Genomic DNA, 22,447 nt, shown 5'->3' on the forward strand with positions numbered 1-22,447 from the left:
AAAATTCGTGATTGATCATGGGGTGATAAAGTGATCAAAAGGGGAAAGATATGTGTGCACGTCACATTCATGTCGGGATCAGAGTAAATATTTTTGCATGCACAGCGAAAATAATAAAACTCAGAGAGTATACGGCATACACAGTTATGGACATGGAAATTACTGTTGAAAATGACAAAAATATTTGAGCAAAATGATGTGTGTAACGGCCAGAGAATAAACAATCTGCCACACTTACTTGAATCTCTCCAGAAAGGACGACTGTAATACACCTGGGTCTTGATCACGGAGCCCATTGGATACCTCTGGTTCAGCTGTGAATATAGAATGGATGAATTGGATTAGATTAAACAAGAAGTCAGAATATGTGTGACAGAAAGAGAGAGTCATAAAGCTTTGACGATCTGATTACTCATCTGGAAGCTTGCAACCAAGATCTAAAATCTTGTTGTCTTCATATGATAGACCTTGGCTCATCATTAATATTTCAAAGATTGTTAGTCTTGACACTGCTTTTACAATAAATACCCTCCAAAGGATTTCTCAAATGCAACTTATGGAGAACAGGCAGCCATGTACACATAGACATATTGAAAACGTCATGACTGCTCACTGGTGGTAGCTATAAAATTAAGGATGAGGGAGGGTTTCATAATGTGCAGCAGGCAACATTGATACAAAGCCTGGAATCCAACCAGAAACTAATGTGAATGTAAGCCTAAGTACTACAGATTACATGGACATACATGTAGAACCAAATAGTGTTCTTTAATAGTTTCTTTTGTTTTATTTTAATGATAAGATTCAATACTTGTAAAGCCATAAAAAATGTCACATGCTTGCACTACCTGAATATACACACACATGTATAAAGTACCCTAGTACATAATATAATTACAGTTAACCATTGCCTTCTTTCTTGAATACAATGCTATTAACTATAGACACCTCTTTTTTAAAGGACAAGTTCACCTTCATAAACATAAGGATTGAGAGAATGCAGCAATGTTAGTAGAACACATCAGTGCAAGTTTGAGGAAAATTGGACAATCGATGCAAAAGTTATGAATTTTTAAAAATTTTGTGTTGGAACCGCTGGATGACGAGACTACTAAGGCTCGTGATGTCATTTGAGTACAACAGTATAAAGAAAATGTAAAGAAAATTCAACATATTTTCACTTACTTCGAATAATAAAAGAGCACTTGACTTGCCTCTTTCTAAAGGCAATGGGAATAATATTACCCATAACATATGTCAGTAAAGAGTCAAGGGAATGTGTACTTTTTTCAAAAGATGAAACTTTGCGAAATTCTCTTTATATTTTCCTTATATTGTTGTACGCATGTGACATCATACACTGAAGTAGTCTTCTCATCCAGCGGTGACTGCACAAAAACTTCAAAAATTCATAACTTTTGAACGGATTGTCCGATTTTCCTGAAACTTTCAATGATGTGTTCTACTAATATTGCTACATTCTTTCAATCCTTATGCTAATGAAGGTGAACTTGTCCTTTAACTACTTTTCCATAATATCATCTATAGTCACCACTTTGTTTACCACTTTACCATACTATTATCTGTAAACACCATTTTGTTTTGGGCACAACTTAAAAGCATTGATATCAATTATGCTAAAATACTGTAAAACTTGAAATTTTCACGCATTTCACACAATCCAAAACTAGCGCGAAAATAAAAGCACACGATTATTTTGGTTTGCCACATGTTCCAGTAGTTGATGTCTTGATTCCGCGGAATTAAAAACACCCAGAACTCAGCTTACCCGACCAAACACAAAAAATTGGTCGCGTGAAAATATCCACTTTTGCAATAATGACAAAAAAGACAAAGGGGCAATCAGGAAAACAACAGTACATAATAGAGATCCGGTAGCATGGGGAAACACAGGTGGTCTAATTGAATCTATCTCCATTTGCTGCCCACCAGGGTACCTTAAAAAGCCACGAATAGTGTCCATCAGCAATGTGTATAAAAGCCTTCACTCATGGGTAACGGTCGACTCCAGTCAAGATTCTTCGGCTGTGTTTGTGTGTGTGTGGGTGTGTGTACTTACAAAGAGATCAATGATGGAGCTGAGTGCAATGTCACAGGATTCTCGAATATATCCAAGCCGGGCAAGCCTTCCCACTCAATGGTATCCCCATACTACAGAGTCTTTGATACAATAATTGGAAGCTTTATCAAGCTTCATCTCCTAACCACAGTTTCCACCACCATTAACCCATTGAGGACGAGTCCCGAGCAAACTCGGGCAGGTGTCTATGGGAAATGCGTGTTGTAGCAAAATTAGTCCGTCCTCGATGGGTTAACAGTTACTGCAGCCATAGTGAGAAACTGTTTTGAGACGCCGAAACTCTTCATCTTGCCTGAAAGCAGCACTAACCTGATTTCTGAGGGGTGGAAGAGCCGGTGTGAAGGCAATCTTGTTCTGCATAGCTGGTGGAAGAGCAATGATTACGTATCTACTCTGCAAGAGGAAGGGGGGTGAGGGACAAAATGATACAAGAGTATTCATTTCCTCTGGAGGGGCCTGTTGCAGAAAAAAAAAAAGCTTTAGTATTTACTTATTGAAGAAAAGAAATGAACTGTTAAAAAATAAATTAAGCAGAATTACATAGCATCTTTGTATGGACTAATCTAGATTTTAAATATTGGCTCTCATGACAGTCAAAAGTGATTTTTGATGATTTTCATCATTGTAATAATAACCATAATCAATATCATTATTACCATCATCATCACTGTTATAATTCTTTAAACTCAACAACTACTACACTACTATTACTGCTAGCGATACTATCACTATTGCTAGTAGAATCATTTTGACACTACCTTAAATGACTTCCCATTCAGCGTAGTCACGGTGACTGTGTCATTTTCTTGGCTTATTGTGGTGACTGGGTGGCTGAGTAAGACTCGATCTGTGTACGGCATACAGACAATGAGGAGCATTTACTGACTGGGAGACTGGCAAAGAAACAGACTGACTGACAGACAGACAGACAGACCCACAGGCAGACAGACAGACAAATAGTAGGGTATAACATCCAGCAGGGTATCAACCCTTAAAGGGACTGTACAGTACTGGTTGAGGTGGGGATTCAGGTTTATAACATTCCTATTAAAGTGAGATAATGAGAAACCTCTTATGAAATATGAAAGAGCAACGTTTATTTGATGAAAATTGGTTCTCAAATGGCTGAAATATCCCAAAAAGTGATAATAATAAAAGGCGACAGGCCACGCCTTTTATTTGGATCTCTTTGTTTCACCTTGTTTTTGGATATCTCAGCCATTTCAAAACCGATTTTCATCAAATAAACTATTGATACCCCTTAGAATTGCATGCTCTTTGACATCTCATAGAGTGGTTTCTGAATATCTCACAAAACGTTAAAAGCTAAATCCTCACCTCAACCAGAACTATACAGTCCCTTTAAAGGGACTGTACAGTACTGGTTGAAATGATTATTCAGGTTTATAAAATTTTTTGGTGAGATAATGAGAAACCTCTTATGAAAGAGCATGTGATTTCAAGAAGGATTCAATATCTATTTGATGAAAATTGGCCTTGAAATGGCTGAGATATCCAAAAAAGCGATCCTAATAAAATTGACAGGACACAGCTTTTATTAGGATCTCTTTGTTTTTCCTCGTTTTTAGATATGTCAGTCATTTCAAAACCAATTTTTATCAAATAGACTTTTGATTCCCCTTAGAATTGTATGCTCTTTAACATTTCAAAGAGTGGTTTCTAAATATCTCGCAAAACATTACAAGCTGAATCCTCACCTCAACCAGTACCGCACAGTCCCTTTAACTGCTCATGGACAGGCACAGATGTGTGGGAAGTAATTGTAGGAAATGAATAAAGATCTACCCCTCCCAGACTCCCTCTTGTATAATAATGGTCTTCTTGTTTTCCTGAAGTACAATGCTACACCTGAGTGAGCTTTCTAATCTAAATCTACAACTCAGTCACGTTTGAATTGCTTTATACTGAATGCCGATGAGAAAGCTTGGTGAGTTAAACTAAGTGCCTGGGCACGCAAAGGGCTAAAGGAGAACTTGCCTCGAACATGCATGTGAATTCAGTGTACACAGAAAAATCATAAGGACAGTAGTAGCAATAACATTTCAAGAAAATGTGATCATCATCTTCAAATGTTACATGCATATGAAGTGGACTCCCGCTATGACGAAGTCCTCGGACTGGCAATTTTCTTTCATTATATTGAAATTTCGTTATAACTGAATGAATAAACAATAAAAATACATAGAGTCGACAATGTTTTGGCCCTAAATTTTACTCCGTTATAACCAGAATTTTGTTATAAACGTGTTCGTTATAACGGGAGTGCACTGTATTCAAAGTTATGAGTAAATCCGTGTGCATTCATCACTGGATAACGAGGCTACAAAAATGTTTGAGGTAACCAAAGTGGAACAATGCAACAACAAAAAAACACACAAAGAGAATTACCGTTATCATTATCATTTTCATAACCATCATCATCACAAACATCATAACTTATCAGCAACACTATCATTACTGTAGAGGCACTCACCTTCACCGAGTCTTGCTGCCATGTTGAGACTTATCGTCTGACTACCACCAACAAATTTCCTCTCCTGGAAAAGGGGTAAAGAAAGAGTAAGTCTGAGGTGGCAACAAAAAAATAAGTAAATATCAGAGATCCATGCCATCAAGTCCTGGGATAATTTTGCTGCACAATCTACCTTCTTGCCTTCATCAAATTGGCAACTCTAAATTTTAGTGTGTAATTTGTATTTGAGAAATGTTTGATGGGTGGAACTGGTTGAATTTAATCAAACCTACACTAAAATCAGGGGAACATACAAAGTGTTGCCAATTTAAGGTTCAGCTAAAAAATTAGCTATTAAAGGATTTTTATACATCTGCAACAGAAATTGACAATGGCATCAGACCAAAACAGGCTCAAATACTTATCAATTTCTTTAGGATTTGTAAGAGTGATATATATCCTTCATGTAGTGTTTTGAGCCTCTAGAAAAATACCAGGCAATGGATTTCTCAATGAAAGAAACAGCACTATTTCCTTTGGGACTGTGCCGCTAATAGGAAATAGTGATATTCCTGCCACCTTACAATTCATGATTTTAACTAGAGCCTCTCAGTGCCGGCTTATCTGTCTCTTATGCACTCATATAAAGAGACTGAACTGAGTATTTCTTTTTCTCCACATTTCTCCTTGCACATATTCCTTTATGGATCCAAAAGGGCATGCTCTATAACAGTCTGCATACTCTGCAATTACTACTGACTTTGCTTGTACCTTCCAATCTCTATGCTGGTTTTTAATTGAAAAAAAGAATGAATGAACAAGATAAAACTAATGTACATCGCAGGGTGCATGTGACCATGCATCACAACACCAACAAAGTCGCATGGACTGACTTTGTGTGAGGACTGAAATAGGTGAAATGGGTGAACCTAGTCAATCTTTAGTTTTTTATATTTTTCTGAAATAACAATTCTTCTTTTATGTCTTCTATGTATTTAAATAAACTGGGTTTACAATATTAATGGAAAATTGTGTGTTTAAGCAGTTTCCTTTCAATCTTTCATTGTGGTTATCACTGAGTTTTACATTCTGTTTTTTTTTTTTTGTTTTTTTTTGTCCATTCATTATACAGCATGCAACTGTGTGAGATTGAGCACTTGATTAGACCCTAATAGCCTCTTTTCTCAGTAAAAGACTTTTCTAGGGTGCATACTTTCTTTCCATTATTTTACAGGTTAGGGAGGTCCAGTTGTATTGAGTTATATATCATTTTGAAACTCAGAGTCTGCCTTTCCAGAATCTATCCTTAACTAAAAATTCATGTCTGGCAACTTTGTTGGTGTTGATGCAGGGTCACATACAATGAAGACTGGCCAATACACATAGCACTGAACACTTGACACACTCACCTGAGCTCCATTTTCAGTTGATGTGAATCGGAGGAATCCTGTCAATCCGGACAGCACAAAGAGAGGAGACCAAGAAATATAAAATGCATAAATAAAATCATTACAATCAATATATGACTAATAACAATAGTAACTCTTTGAAAAATAGATCACTGGTTATGACTGTCCATACTCAAAGAGTAATGGTGAATCATAATGAAAAGTACAAAAAGTTGTGTGGAATCATCTCAGCAATTTATCAAACATCGTAAATGGTGCAGTACAAAGAAGACACACATTTGTAACAAAGGCAATGACAGTAATGGCTTATATAGTAGGACATAATCCGATGACGAGTACGCCTTCTACAAAGAGTGGTATTTCACTGTAAAGAACATCTGGTACTCAACAGGTGCTGGTAGCCTAAATACTGTAAAAGCTCTTATTTTCATGAGGGTTTGATATAATTTGCAAATTTGAGGAATCACTGTTGAGCCTCAAATTTACCAACACACAAAAAACATCGCCACCTGATGATGTCCTAGTGGAGTAACTGGACAGGCACTAGTGCACTATTACTATAGCCTCCGTGTCAAATCATGAATACAACACCTCATCTGTACTTAAAAAGCAGTTCTTACAGTAACAGATGAACAAGCAAGCAAAATAGAAAAGCACTCATGGAGCGCAGACCTCCAAGCAGCTCATTTACACCCATTATGCAAGCATGCTAAAGTTGCCCAATTTTCTAATACAGAAACCTGCTTACGTCATCAGCTTCCAGCTACGTGGCACCTCCCCGGAGCAAAGCACACACTTAAGAATGCATGTATGCATATCTCAAATATGTGCAGTTTGAACTCCCAAGTTCATTGACCCTACTTGCCAAAATATCAAAAATCCTTCATCAAATCCATAAAAATTCCTGGATCACTACCAAAGTGTAATCATCTGTTCCTTGTGTCATTCATAACCTTTCCTGCAAGTTTCATTCAAATCCATAAACAGCTTTTTGAGTTATTTTGCAAACAGACAAACCAAAGCCAATGAAAACATAATCTCCTCCTTCCTCGGCGGAAGTAACAAACAAAGATGTAACTAGAAATGTCGCTGTAGCGACTGGTTATACCCCCGCCAAACAACATTTCATAAGCTTTGGTCAAAACAACATTTCATACGCTTTGGTCAAAAAACTGAGGAAGTAGTTAAATCCGCAAGATCTTTCCTTGATCTTCTGCCATTAATATGCCGTTACCATGGCAACATACTTTCGGGTACTGTCGAAAAATGCGTCTTGCACATCTACAACCAAAGGCACACATCTGTATCAAGTTTCATGGAAATTGGGCAAAAACTGAGGAAGTAGTTTGCAACACAAAATTTTCCATCATTTTGGCTAATAATATGTGAGCGTGTTACCATGGCAACATACTTTTTGTAACTGTCAAGAAATGTGTCATGCTGACCTATATCCTAAGACAAACATTCAATATGAATTCCATGAGAATTGGAAGAACACTGATGAAGCAGTTTTGCCATGAAGCATTTTGCCCTATATTTTACCAATAACATGCCGTTACCATGGCAACGCACTTTTTGCCACTGCGGAAATATGTGTCTTGCACATTAACATATTCAGATGAACATCTGTACCTAATTTCATAAAAATTGATCAAAAACTGTGGGAGGAGTTCGCGACGCAAGATTTGTACCCATTTTTGCCCATAATATGCCTTTACCATGGCAACGTACTTTTGGGTACTGTCAAAAAATACGTCTTGCACATCTACAACCCAAGGCACACATCTGTGCCAAGTTTTATGGGAATCGGTTGAAAACTGAGGAAGTAGTTCGCGACGCAAGATGTGCAACGGACCGACCGCCCGACCGACCGACCGCCCGACCGACCGCCCGACCGCCCGACCGTCCGCTGATTCCTATATACCCCCTTCAAACTTCGTTTGGCGGGGGTATAATGAATTGAACATTTTGGAAAATGGTGTATTTACCACATCCTCCCTTGATGTACCAGAGAAAGTAGAGGAGAGAGAGCTCGGTGTCTTCACAGCAGAACCCCAGCTGGCACTGCGACTTGATCACATCCTTGGTTAGTTGGAACCAGAAGGTCTTCTCCGCCCACTCCTTGACCGTCATGCTGTCCCACTCCTCTGCCTCCGGAAAGTCCCACGGCGCCGTCATGTTGATCTGGACATAGAGGCCAATCGCTGAGATGATTTTATTTTGTTGCTCCTGCTGAGCTTTCTCTTTCTCTAACTAAACTACTGTAAATGTGGAAATTTTCACGCATTTCACGCAACCAGAAACTAGCGCGAAAATAAAAGCATGCGAATACTGCCTGTATTTTTGCTTGCCATGTGTTCCAGTACCGGTAGTTGATGTCTTGATTCCGCGGAATTAAAAACACGCGAAACTCTTACCCGGCCGAGCATGAAAAATTAGTCTTGCGAAAATATCCACTTTTAAAGTAACTCTTTGAAAAATAGATCACTGGTTATGACTGTCCATACTCAAGAGTAATGGTGAATCATAATGAAAAGTACAAAAAGTTGTGTGGAATCATCTCAGCAATTTATCAAACATCACACATGATGCAGTACAAAGAAGACACACAAAAGCCTTTACACTCTACTATAATGTCCATTTTAAAAAGCACATACACTGTATCCTGCCAGGTTTGAGTGTCTAAGCTACTCATTTCACTCCATCTGCACCATTTTTTCATAGTTTTATTTTACTTTTTTTTTTCTAGCAAGATCAAAGTTGATCCAGGGAAAACTAGGTAACAATTGTCTCATTTTTCATGGAAACTACTGTTACCAGCTCATCACTTGCTTTATACCCTTCAAATTCCAGAATACAAATTTCTCTGGTTTGCATTTGTAGCTTCTTATCATAATTTTGAATATTCATTGCAGATGTTTCACAAGGTAGGATAACCAAAAAAAAAAAAGTCTTTTTTCCCCCATTTCAGCCCTATGTGCATGTATATACTTGTGTACTTTGATTGCAGAATTCTTGAAACTAGTTTGTTCTTATATTGCTGGGTGATTCTTAAATTGGCAAGACACTTCTAAAGATCAGAATTTATCCTACTCTCTCAAATTGGCAAATGTAGAAAATGAATTTCTGACTGATTTTGTGCAAATTTAGTGAAGCTAACCAGTTTTCTCTAATCGCTCTCCAAAATATGAACTGCAGAGAGATTCAGAGGTGACAATTCAATGATGAGAAGAATACAATATGACATCTATCAGCTGCAAAAATGATCCCAGGGTAATTTCACATTGCTAACAGTGATCTTATGAACACGTACACACATGCATACATGTACATCAATCACTGCCTGTCAGTTTCATATTTGCTTTTGCAATACACCACAACTCGACTCGTAACCTCTGCAAATCGGAAGCAAAAAGAGGAAATGCACAACTGAAGTTTATCTTGGTGTCACAGATAAGCTTCTGATAAATAAATGCAAAGCAACACAACATATCACAAGAGCAGGGCTGCCTATCTCTGCAGATAAAATATCATATATCTCACATACACACACACTTTAATAATACAAACACATACTTTACCCTGTGCACAATTACAAACATAGTTTGAAGACAGAATCATGTCCTGGTTCGAGAATGGGACAACTGCTCATTTTATGCGACATAATGCTATATCAGATCTCATGAAAACTAATATCAATTTCCTTCAAAAACATGCGGTTGTTTTATTTTTTAATTTTGATGCATTTATGTATGATAATGAAACATACTCACGAGAGACCTCTGCCCATGCATACAACAAAGAAAACAAAAAATACTAGACAATGCAAACAAATAATTCAATAAAATACACACATACACACAAACACATAATACAAACAGACTTAACACATATTGAAACAAACTCAAAAAAATTAAAGAACCTAACCTTCTTTCCCATGTCATCAATTGCATGATACATGTGGTAGAGATCCATCACTTGGAACGGATTCCATGAGTCCGGAAACATACCATACATTGTCCTCCACTTGCCCTATTGCCACAAGGAAACAATCACACAGAGGCTTACACTGATCATGTGTACACTGCACTTCAACCTGTGAAGGCAAACTTCTCAATAAATAATGTAGAATAAGCCAGTTCGAAGTATAGCTCATGTGCTCATGGGTATTAAATGCCCCATTTTTTCTCTCTCAGATGGTTGGGTACTTCAAGCATTTTCAAAGCAACAAAATGCAGTTCTAAGGTTTGTCTGACATACTTGTAACAATTAGCACAGTTTTAATTAAATGCTTACACTGCAACAGATGAACAGCATGAATTCCACATATATTAAAATGTCATTGCATCTTATCACTTGTTCATGAAGAAGCTCAATTATCATACTATTACAAGTGTTCCTTTTATTAAGCTCTTTCAACCATTCACACTTCACTGCATATATTTAAACAACGAATATCTTCAATGGTGATTAAGCATTCCATCATTTAGAAACAGATACACACAAAATAGACAGATGCGACTGTACTGTCCTGAAATAAATACTCTTCCTGTAAGGATCACTTCCTACCTATAAATTGAAAAAATACAATATTTCATGTTTTTCTTTGCATTTACATGTACTTGCTCTATCACCTGCACTACATAGATGCAAAAGCCCAGTTAAACAACATTTTTGCATTAGCTTTGCCTGAAAGTCCTGCTTCTATTTCCTCAGTAGATATATGTTCTCTTTCACAGGCAAAATGTAGTGAAAAAAATAACAGATGAAACTCTACAAGCCTTTACCCTCACACATCTAAAATGCAAGCAATGCATCCTGTAATTCGATAATAATGGTCAAACCACAATTGCATACAAGTGGCATTTCAAGATGGATAGCAAATTGATGCAGTGCTGTTGTAAATAGGTGGTTCAGCCTGGGGGGGGGGGGGGGTGGAGGGGGTTAAACATAGCATGGCAGGGTTAATCAAACATCCATAAGCCAACATGATGGAACTGGTGTGATAACTTTATACACTTGGTATGCTCCTGGTAGCATCACACTGTTTAAACTAGCTGGGACTTTGCTCCTAGATGTTCCACATCAATATGCTGTTAATCTCCACTAATCCTACCCAGCAAGGATATCAGGAGGCCACAGACCAGACCATTCCTTGTCACAGCCTCTTGAAGTGCTAGGCGATAGAATGGATAACATACATCACAGAACTCCTAGAGCAGGCAATTTACGTCGACACCCAATGCAATCCAGTCAGTGACATGAAGCTCTGGCAAAGTTGACCAATTTACACCTCACATTTATTTCCTGGAATCTTCTAACTTTGCTACAGAGAACATAATTTGCTGTCACTTTTTGGTCATATGAATACACTCTAAAAGATCACCAAAGCTTAGTTAATTCTTTGGCATTTATCTTTGTGAGTGTGTGTGGTTATATACTTATTGTATTTTGGTGAGTTTTCTTCACCTGCAAATTCTTTGAACTCTGAGTCTGATACTTTCAACATTTGATAATAATGCAAATACTATGGTACCTTTCTGATGAATCAACTATCAAAGCATGGCACTACTAAGAAATATCCCACTTTTTTGCCTTTGCTTTTTGTTGGCACAAAAAAAAAAAATAAAAAAATCCTACACCTCACACACCCCCTCCACCAACATTCAACATTCTGACACCATAATAAGGCTTTGTTTGTGAGATGCTTTACGGGATGATACTGCATTCAAGCATCAATTTAAACCTTTTCCTTAGAATGTGTATGTATGTTGATTTCACTCACTCTGTGGAAATCGATGGGGATGCCATCATCATAGCAGAGATAGTTCTCCACCCCCATCTCCTTGGACAGCCGGTAGATGCGGTCTTGAGTGGGACCCATGTACGCCCCTCCACAGTCCACATAGTCGATGGCTTTGTCCTGCATGAATAGATGCAGGGGAACAACAGTTGGGAGAGGTCAAAGGTGAAATCAGGATATCCAAATTCACTCTCACCAGTTCACAACAATATCCCCTTCCACTAGATCTCACAGTTTGACATTTTTATACACTGTGCACAATGGTGGGATGAAAACATCCTCACAAAAAATACATTCAAACAGTGCTTAAAAGTAACTAGTTATGCATGCATACATATGATGTTAAGTTTCAATAGAGCTTTATCAAAACAGCTGCAAAACTACAATTTGTCCCCCTCTACAAATTGAAGAAAACTCACACCTCGACCTTCACCCTTTATCTCTTGCTTTCAGTTGCAAAACTACTTGTCCCAATTGTTTTACATAGTGTTTAAACAAAATGTGAAACAATATGTGCACCATTAACAGAGACTGCGTAATTACCCTCTCATAGAGAGTATTAATAGGCAAGAGGAGTTTGGCTAGTGTTAATATTAAAACAAAGTGAAGGCATAGGGGAATGCTGTGTCAGTGAAGGCAGAACTAGAGGGAGAACACATCCATGAACTTTGCTGAAAATCAAATCAGACAATGCAAGCTAGCGATACTTTGTCAATATCACATCAATATCATGTACTTTTAACATTTAAATATTCCAATTACTTTGAGCCCTTTCAGGAGGGGAAACAGCTTGTTTGAATACACATGTGTTTACTAGCACATTTCATGGCAGTCAAGTAATATTTGTAAGTCTGAAAGCAAACATGATTCACAAATATGGTTTACCGAACAATGACTGGCCAATCCATGTCCAGAGGTACAGTATATTTATATTCCAGGTCAGTTTTACTCAGTTCTGGATATGTGCGACAATAATCTGATCAGTCTGACCTCTGTTAAAAATATATTTGAAGAGCAGGAGGTGCACCACTTGGCCTGTCCTTCACTCATTTCTGCTGGTAAACTGCTCACTCTGTACTGTGTATGGCACACATCTTTAATTTCATTGCTTTTAGGGCAATATTTTGCTACATGGATCTAGAAGCATCAATGGGCGCCAAGGCCAATGTCACACCACAAGATACAAAAACAATAGCCACTCTCTTTTTTGCAACTCAATACCCATAAGATTTGGGAAATGATTGGATCCCAGATCTACTAAAGCGAATAAGAAAAATTGAGGTCAGCTTGTTGGAGTATTCGCCCTTAATAGCTTCTCCCCGCTACTGACTGCTATACAGAGCAATGAGCTGTGAATGATTATCTTTGGTGAAAGTAATCATTTACACTCTAATGAGGGCTCTTGTGGGATTTGGATTCTATGATCATGCCATTTTTGCACCATTTTGGTGTCACACTGCAGAAAAACCTAACAATAGCTAGTGCACTGGTAAATAATGCATTATTTCTGATAGTGTAAAATATTTTTGATTTTCCTTGCCTGAGGTTGGCAAAACTTTTCAGATTTCCTAAGTCTGAAGTCTACCTTACCTTAGTTGGATCTGCAGCTCCTTTGTTTCTATTTAGTATAACAGCAAAGATGGAATAGCTATACAATAAACTGATAAACAAATAACAGAGTCTCTTTGACCATGATTTGATCAAGTGCTGAAGAACACAAGCCATAGGTCTTTAAAGACATTTAGCCTTTATATGCAATGTAGCTCCTAATTAAAGCTTTGGGAGGGAGATTCTTTTCAATGTCTGACTATACACCATAAAATTCTAAAACCTAATTTTAGAAGCATACAAATGATTACAACAGTGTTGTGTTGCACAGCTCATAGACAGACTTTTGTCTTGATTGATGAAATGTCCTGTGTGATGAGACAGTGAGGCTGTATATTATGCACTGACTCACATGAACATGATGGATCTTGTCAAAGACAAATTCAACACTCCTCAAATTGATTTCACACCTTGTGGCTCACGACGGACAAGATACCACACAGAAAGAGAACTGGATTCATAAAATGTCTGGAATTATATGAAATAATCGGATTGCATCAATCAATGGAACCTCATACAGCTGAAGGTCTCAGGGTTGCTCATCGGCTGAAAGGGACCGGCCCTGGAATTGTTTTGACAGTCCCTGATATATCCAGGCCACTCGTAACAAGCAAATACGTTTGGTCAAATAATGTCACCTATCTATCCGTTCATGGTAGAAGAAGGAACACTTGCCTGGAGCGTCACCAAGGTTGGGACTTAATTGATTGGGATTTATAATTCTTGATGCTTCCTGATTACACTCAATGTACACGCGTCAAAGAAATCAATGTCACTTGTTCTATTCCTATTATTCTGATCAAAACAAACCCAAGCATTACGATTGATTTGGGAGGGAATATCAGATTTAAGGTTGGTGCATTACCTCATTATGACTTCCCCCACTAGAAGTTTTGGAGCCCCTTATACCTTTACAAATAAAAGAGTGCTTCAGGATTGGAAAACTTAATTAATGAACCCAAAACCCAAAGAGAAATGTGGATTGAGTGAAAGCAGCTACATAATGGGTACAAATAGGGCCTACTAACAAAAATTCACTTCCACAAAAATTCACTTTCTCGCATTTATGAAAGAGCACTAGACTAACCGCTTTCAGAAAGCAGGGGGAATAATTGCTATGTCAGTATCAAGTTGATGGAATGTGTAATTTTAATGAAAAATGAATTTTTGTCAAATTCCCTTTATATTTTCTTTATATTGTTGTCCACACATGACATCATAACCTCTAGTAGTCTGCTCATCCAGCAGTTCCAACACCAAAACTTTAAAAATTCATACCTTTTGCATCAATTGTCCAATTTTACTCAAACTTTCACTGATGTTTTCTACTAATGTTGCTGCTTTCATTCAGTCAACATTTCTCTTTGGGTTATGGTAGAAAGGCAGTCAAATGCAGTTATGTATCCTGAGGAATGTTTTAGCATATTTCAGTTGTATATTTTTGTTCAATTTCCATTCAAATATTAAGGGTGGTGATGTTTGTCAAAATGCTGCCTCTGATAATAATAACTGATCACATGATATCATATGTCCTGTTTGTTTAGAATACAATCTTTCTCTTCTTCTTGGAACTGACATTTATGCTGGCACGCACACGCATATAGGTGCGCGTGCACACACACATACACACTATACATTTTATTATTATTATCATTATTATTATTACATTATTATTATTATCATTATTATTATTACCATTATTATTATTATTATTACCATTATTATTATTATTATTATTATTATTACCATTATTATTATTATTATTATTATTATTATTATTATTATTATTATCTTTGTGTAGCTTCTCATGAGCACTGACAAAAAATTTGCAAGTCCACCTGATTTTTTTTTCTAAAATTCAATCATCAATTACTTCCATGTATACAACAAAAGGGTGAAAACAACACAACAAAAATTTTGATGAGACTGCTGTCACTATGGGTGGGTTTTTGCTGGTCACTGGCTAGTCATCGACGGATCATGGGCTGGTCATTGGCTGACCACTGACTGACAGGACACTGTTGATTTCCAACGGTTGTGTGACATAAGTGGCCTAAACTACCATCATCAGTGTGATTGCCTTCAATCTGCAGTACAGCTCATAAATATATAGAGTCCAGTATTGCCCATAAGCCCACTTGGAGTCTAATAAGCTGGTAGATTTAATTTGTCTCATGGTTGTGGGACTGTTTGTTTGTTTTTTTACCATTTTGCGAAAAAAAAATATCCTTTCTAACAGTCAACTTATGTTTTTTCAGTTGTCTAGTGTTAGGCTTTTGTGAGCCCCTAAAAAGTTGCTTGCCAAAATCAAAATGTCAGTTCATCCTTGCAGCATCAGGTACACTGCAATAATAAACACTATCTGTTGTTTGGATGAAGAATAATGACTGCAGTGTAGATTTTCTTCAAATCGAGTAATTAGGAATGTACATCATAGACCTAAAAAAATGATAATTTCGTGGTACTTGAAGAGATATCATAGGAGAAAATTTCAAGGCAATAGAATTGTGGTAAAGCATTCATTCGTTGCTATACTGCTCACACACATATAATTCTACTCATCATAGAGAGCGGGAGCAGGGAGGTGGTAACCTCCCTGGCGGGAGGGAAATGAAGACTTCACCACACAATTTTGATACAGACAGCTGTTTCATCCCTATACAAGAATATTTTAGATCTGACCAGCTGTCCCTGGTTTTGGGATCAGTACAACTATTGAAACAACAGACCAGTTCCGACTGACCGTGCTTCAAGAATAAAATGATAAGCTCTATACTTCCTGTGGTAAACGTCACATGCTACACCACCCCCCCCCCCCCCCCACAAAGCATGAGATTAATGCAAAAACAATTGCTTTCTGAGAAGGGAAAAAGAAATCCTTAGCAGTCAAGTTCCTGGTTCTTCTGATGCTAAGTATTTCACAGCCTGACTGTGAGAGGAAATTTAATCTTGATTGTAGTGCCAAGCCATCTGGCCAAGGTGAGTATTTCTCTGTAGTGGCACAAGTTTCATTTTTAAAGCCACTATGTACTAAATGATCCTGTCCTCCCATTTACATGTAACTTTTATGAGCAAAGGTACATATGGACTGTGAATTTGCTGATTTAAGCTCAGTGTAATGAATGGCACTGATGTAATCTTATCTATGTATGTATGTAATCTACCCCTAGAAGACTTATTACTGAAATCAAGCACATGCTCACATGGTACCATTTTATGATATTACATTATGATCACCCAGCTGTGATAAACTGCAAAGAGAGATGACAATTCTGCTGTAATTTAAGTATTTGTATGGGCACAGTCCACTTTTTGCTTTAATATTTAACTTCCTGATCATTTATCACATAGTCATGTGATCTGCATTGAAGCATCAGACATAGCATTAAGCTTCCCTGGATGCATTTCTCTATGCACATGTATGAAGCCATTCAATTCTCACCTTTCAATATTAAAACTAAATTTATTCTTTCCAACTGTTTGTCGTCTACGTCTTTATTCTCATTGGTAAACCCGTCAAGTCCTGGGGCAATTTTCCTAAACTCAGTACTCATAATATTGGCAACTCTGAATTTTATTGCATATTTCTATATATTGGAGAAAAATTAGACTGAACTGTGCGCAAAAATGTAAAAAATATATCTAAATCACCACTCTGAGACAGTTCAAGCATGGTATCTCAATTCCAAATGGTATTGCCAATTTATGAATCAAGTCCAAATTTTGTGATCTATCCAGGCCACTGATAATCAACCAAAACAGACAAAAGTATGAAAGAGAAGTTTTAATTCTGCATCATGAAATATTTTTAGCCATGAATGATGCAAAACCAGCAAAGTGATCCAAGATCTCAACGTACACAAGATCAGTATGATCGGTCCAGTCCAACATGCACATATACCAATACGTGTAAATATCATTGGCAGATCCAGAGGGGAGCACACAAGACGCGCACCCCCTTTGATTTTGTTAAGGCGCCTCCCCTTACAGAATTCCTGGATCCGCCCCTGCATATATGCAATGTACAGCAAATCGTGACAGACTACACGTATTCCTGTACAAAAGAGAAAGCACCTAATACGAGCCTGTTATCTACTTTGATTGACAGTTAACAAGCTTTATACTAATGTCAACCTCCATCTTGGAAATAGAAGCAATCATCACAACATCCAACAGTGCACTCTTGAATCCCAGGTCTGTATGCCACTAACTGACCTGTTTCCACTAATTGCAGTCTTATCATGTATACGTATGTGAAATAGTATACAAATAATGAATGTTTATGAGTGCAATGGACAGAATATTTTATGAGGTGAAAGATGAAATGATCCATTCAATGAGGCGCAGCTGAGTTGAATGGATCAAAGATTTCATCTTTCACCGAATGAAATATTCTGTCCATTGCACAAATGAAAAACATCTACTATATTTGTTTTATATTTAATGCCTAAAATAGATCCTTGTCATTTGATGTTTTATTGATTTAGAAATAAGAGAGAATCTGAGATAGAGAGAGTGCTCACTGAGTGATTTACACTAGCGCGCTGTCGCATAATCTTATACACTGCAACCGCAAGCGTTTTACATGCGTAGTATGCTGGGCTCTTGGCGTGCGTGCAATGGAGCAAATCGTATGGATCCAAGATTGCATGGTAAATGGAGCCACAATTGCACAGATGATGACGTCATAGTGAAATGAGCTAAATGATCAATGTCAAACAACCAATCAAATGACAAGGATCTATTTAGGCATTCTAATGAGAAATATCAACTCCCTGTTTTTGAAAGCAAACAAACAAACTACAATTTAAGCCAAGGTTTTGTCACGATAGACTGTATTGTATTATATCAAATACAATACCAAACTCCCTGTGAATGTAAGCACAAAGAAATTAATGCAGTTTCAACAACTTTTCTGAAGCAGTGCTTCCATAAACTTCTGGGGTGATATTCTGAGCCCGTTTGAACTCTACCTGATCTGTTGTAACTCCTGTTGCAACTTCTGTTCTATCTTTGTCTTATCAGGTGCCCCTTTGCTTGCGCATACCATTGTCTTTACAACAATAACTTGTGCATACATGCATAATTTTTGGTGCAAAACTACAGTCATTCTGTTACACAGTATTCTGGAGACCGTTTTAACTTCTCATGTAACTCTAACCACTTCCAAATTTATGCTTGTGAGATAAACCAGGGTGGAAGGTGTTTTAATGGTGTATGTGGTATGTCATGGCAGCAATGTTTCTCGCTCAGCGAATTCTTGGTCGCAAAGACAGGAGATACAGAGATTGAATAAAATATTAATATTCCTGAATCAACATTTTGCAAGAACTATCATCTCAGGGTGTAGAGGACTTTAGCAAAATCTGTGATGAGATTAGACATTTCAATTCAATCTAATTCAAGTCAATTCAGTTGAGCTTTTATTTTCATCCATCTAGCAGAAAGTACAGTTTATATAGCAAAGTATGCATTTAGGTTCTGAAGTCCACTCTAAATCAGTCTATCTCTCTCTCCCTCTCTCTCTCTCTGGTACATTACTTCTTTCTATGAACATTATTTTAACTTTTAAGTGAAATCCATCCTCAACGAAACTGTTTTCACATGTATAATACATTTTTCATTACTACATGAGGCAAATAGTGCATGCGGATGGGGTGTGTCAAAAGTTACGTTCAGACGGCAGGCCCTAACCTCGAGGTTAGGAAACCTCGAGGTTTAGCTCTTGCTCTCAAACTATGACGTGTGTCCACACGACGAATCTTAACCTCGAGGTTACGAAACCTAGAGGTTAAGCTTCTGCCCCCCGTAACTACGAGTGGGTCCCACTCGATGTTAAACCCACAAAACCGGAAGTTTCAGCCCACACTGCTAACAAGGCATCTATTTCTTAGTCCAACCCTGTCGGACTCGCTTACCGGAACTCTTTTTCCCACCGGCGGCACCAGATTCCTCTGTCATGGTATGCAGAGATAGCACTGCACTGATGACTTTATGCTTTATGAAGATATTCATCGAAAACATTTTTTTTTAGCGTCGGAGAAGAATATAGAATACAGTAGCGAGTTCGACGTGTTCAGTTTCAGAAATCAAGCGCATGGGAAGAAAAGATGATGTTGTAGTTTTTCACCTCGGGCGCACATGTAGTGTATTTGTGGTGTACTGTACGTTTGGGAGGTTGACCTGGAAGCAGAGGGAAATTGTGGGGGCTGGAGTTCACGGCGAGGTCACTCTTAACTTCGAGTTCGTTGTTTTTTGTGTCCACATGGTGCTTAACTACGAGTGGGGACCACCCGCGGCTCGTGGTTAGAGTGCTAACCATAAGATTTCTCGTGGCTTGAAACATCGAGCAAACCTCGAGGTTTGCTAACTACGAGTGCGTCTTCACGGTCCCTAACTACAAGCTCTAACCTCGAAGTTTCCTAACCTCGAGGTTAAGGTCTCCCGTCTGAACCTAACTATACATGCGAGGTATCCGAGAAATAACATATTTCTCTCCAAATGATACAGATTCATTTGTAATGGGTTCACAAATGTAGCACGCTCAGCAAAAAAAAAAAAAAAGAAAAAAGAAGTAGGGGTGTGTAATTATGATAACAAGTGGCATTGTGACACAATATCAAACATTGACAGCAATTGTTCAAGAGATGAGAAACTATTCCCTGAACAGACATCAGTTGTTGTATTGGTTTTTTTGTTTTTCATGCACTGTGGGGTACTGGCACCTTATCATTCTATTCATTAATTCAAGCAACAATGCAGCCGCTTGTGTGTGCTCAGACGGCAAGGGCATCCATTAGCAGAGATAACAGTGATCTCTGGACCGATTCAATTTTTCAATAGATTCAGGAATACTCCTGTGGAACATTGGACTAACAAAAAATTTTATTGGCAATTCTTTAGAAATAATAACTTGGTTACACAAAGACTCATGTCTTGTGTAACAGAAGAATCTCCTCCCATAACAATCTGTGTTAATAGAATTTCCACGCATGACATAACATTCAAAAGAATCCCAAGGTATGACTGGATGGTAAACACACACCAGTAGTTCAATTGTGACTTTTACTATTAAGTTAACAGTACTTAAAGGGACTGTACAGTACTGGTTGAGGTGAAGATTCAGCTTGTAACGTTTTGCGAGATATTCAGAAACAACTATATGAAATGTTAAAGAGCATACAATTCCAAGGGCAATCAAAAGTTTATTCGATGAAAATTGGTTTTGAAATGACTAAGATATCTAAAAACAAGGTAAAACAAAGAGATCCTAATAAAAGTCGTGGCCTGTCAATTTTATCAGGATCGCTTTTTATGATATCTCAGCCATTTCAAGACCAATTTTCATCAAATAAACGTTGAATCCTTCTTGGAATTACATGCTCTTTCATATTTCATAAGAGGCTTCTCATTATCTCACCAAGAATGTTATAAACCTGAATCCTCCCCACAACCAGTAGCGAACAGTCCCTTTAAATGGCTTTGAACAATTGAGCTGGAGTTCTTTGCACTCACGTAGTGATTCAGCGTACGACCTCCGACCCTGGCATTTGCCTCCAGTACCAGAACGTCTTGCCCGCTTTCTGATAGTAGCTTGGCGGCTGACAGTCCTGCAACAGATGAGACATTGATATTGTGCTCTTCAACCATCCTAATTACATCCACACTGTAAGAAGAAGCTTTCTTCTATCAACATAGACCTACATGTAAGGCACTGATCTTCTCTAGGACTGAAGTTTCAGTTATAAGAACAAACTAATGAAGCATTGGAAAATGAATGTTATTCTTTACTTAAGACTTTACTTACTCACCTTACTCGAGGTGAGGTGAGGATTCAGCATTTAACATTTTGCAAGATACTCAGAAACCATATTGTGTTTCAATGTTACAGAGCATACAATTCTAACAGGAATTCAGAGTTTAGTTTGTTTCTGTTTAGTTTTGAGGACAATTTTGATGTCTGTCACACACATTGTGGCTATGAGTGGCCTTGGGTGGATGCCAACCTAAAAGCTGCAGTGCCTCAGTATTTCCATGATTTAAACTTGAATGTTTAACTCCGCAAATGTTTTGGATAAACCTCTCCATAAGTTGATTTTTTTTCACATGTAGCTGAAATCTGAGAAGGCAGTCCGCTCATTTAAGGATACAATTAATGATAATTAACACTTAGCTGTAGTATCTGGTAGATATTTATCAAATGGGACGTGTTGTTTATCTGTGCCTTTAATACACAACAACCCCATCATACTTCTTCCCCTACCAACCCAAATCCAACTTCCCTTTGCAAACATCAAGCACCCACCATTTTGTATTGTTTCCTGCACATGATTTAGGTCTATGTTTATGCCTGCAGGGTTTAGTGAATTGCAGCTTGCAAGCATCAAGAATAATAGCATGCACAGCTAGACACAGTGACTTGTACATGTAAAAGTGTAGTCAATGCATGTCAACAGCCACAATACAGTTTTGCAATATCTGGGGTGTTTAGCAAATAGCAAAAGGAACACTTTGCCAGCAACAAGTTAAACAATTGTTTGTCCATGTTTTCTGGTAGTTTTACAGTACTGCAAATTTCTCTTTTCTGGGATCGCGGAATATTTTTCAGGGTGGGAAGGGGGGTTGCTATGGGACCAGGGAGGGGATCAAGGTCAATGGTAAACCCAGCAGTTTTGTGGCCTGCTTTTAAAGCTCTTTTGACATGTTCCCTAAGGTCCACTTTAATAGATGTATTTATTGTTAATATTATTATTATTATTATCATCATCATCACAATCATTATTATTTTCACTATTGGAATTACCATTGTAATTAGTATTATCATCATTGGTAGCAGAAGCAGCAGTGGTATCATCAAAATTCATAACTCCTAATATTATTATCACTCCAGATGACCATGTCATTGTGAATGCAATTCAGGTGATGTTCTCATGCTATTCCACTTACCACTTATACCAGCACCTATGACAATCACATCTCGTATCGTTTCCTCCGCCATGATGAACAGGACTTATGACAAGGCGCACAAGAGGGCCAAATGAACAGCTGCTGAA

The 22,447-nt window shown here is 37.8% G+C and overlaps 1 protein-coding gene across 1 annotated transcript in view; it reads right to left on the minus strand.

Annotated features, from left to right (window-relative positions):
- LOC140232856 (amine oxidase [flavin-containing]-like) overlaps nucleotides 1–22,440 on the minus strand; it is a 35,147-nt gene extending 12,707 nt beyond the window's left edge. Inside the window, exons 1-10 of the mRNA XM_072312969.1 lie at nucleotides 22,341–22,440; nucleotides 20,910–21,004; nucleotides 11,769–11,906; nucleotides 9,911–10,015; nucleotides 7,972–8,167; nucleotides 5,984–6,021; nucleotides 4,596–4,659; nucleotides 2,860–2,948; nucleotides 2,411–2,494; nucleotides 239–314 (exon numbers count right to left, since the gene is read on the minus strand). Of these exons, the coding sequence (XP_072169070.1) occupies nucleotides 239–314; nucleotides 2,411–2,494; nucleotides 2,860–2,948; nucleotides 4,596–4,659; nucleotides 5,984–6,021; nucleotides 7,972–8,167; nucleotides 9,911–10,015; nucleotides 11,769–11,906; nucleotides 20,910–21,004; nucleotides 22,341–22,392 (937 nt within the window). The 5' untranslated portion in view covers nucleotides 22,393–22,440. The remainder of the gene's footprint in view (nucleotides 1–238; nucleotides 315–2,410; nucleotides 2,495–2,859; nucleotides 2,949–4,595; nucleotides 4,660–5,983; nucleotides 6,022–7,971; nucleotides 8,168–9,910; nucleotides 10,016–11,768; nucleotides 11,907–20,909; nucleotides 21,005–22,340) is intronic.
- Nucleotides 22,441–22,447: the final 7 nt, after the last annotated feature.

The sequence above is a fragment of the Diadema setosum genome, chromosome 9, assembly GCF_964275005.1.
Source record: "Diadema setosum chromosome 9, eeDiaSeto1, whole genome shotgun sequence".
Classification (NCBI taxonomy): Eukaryota; Metazoa; Echinodermata; class Echinoidea; order Diadematoida; family Diadematidae; genus Diadema; species Diadema setosum.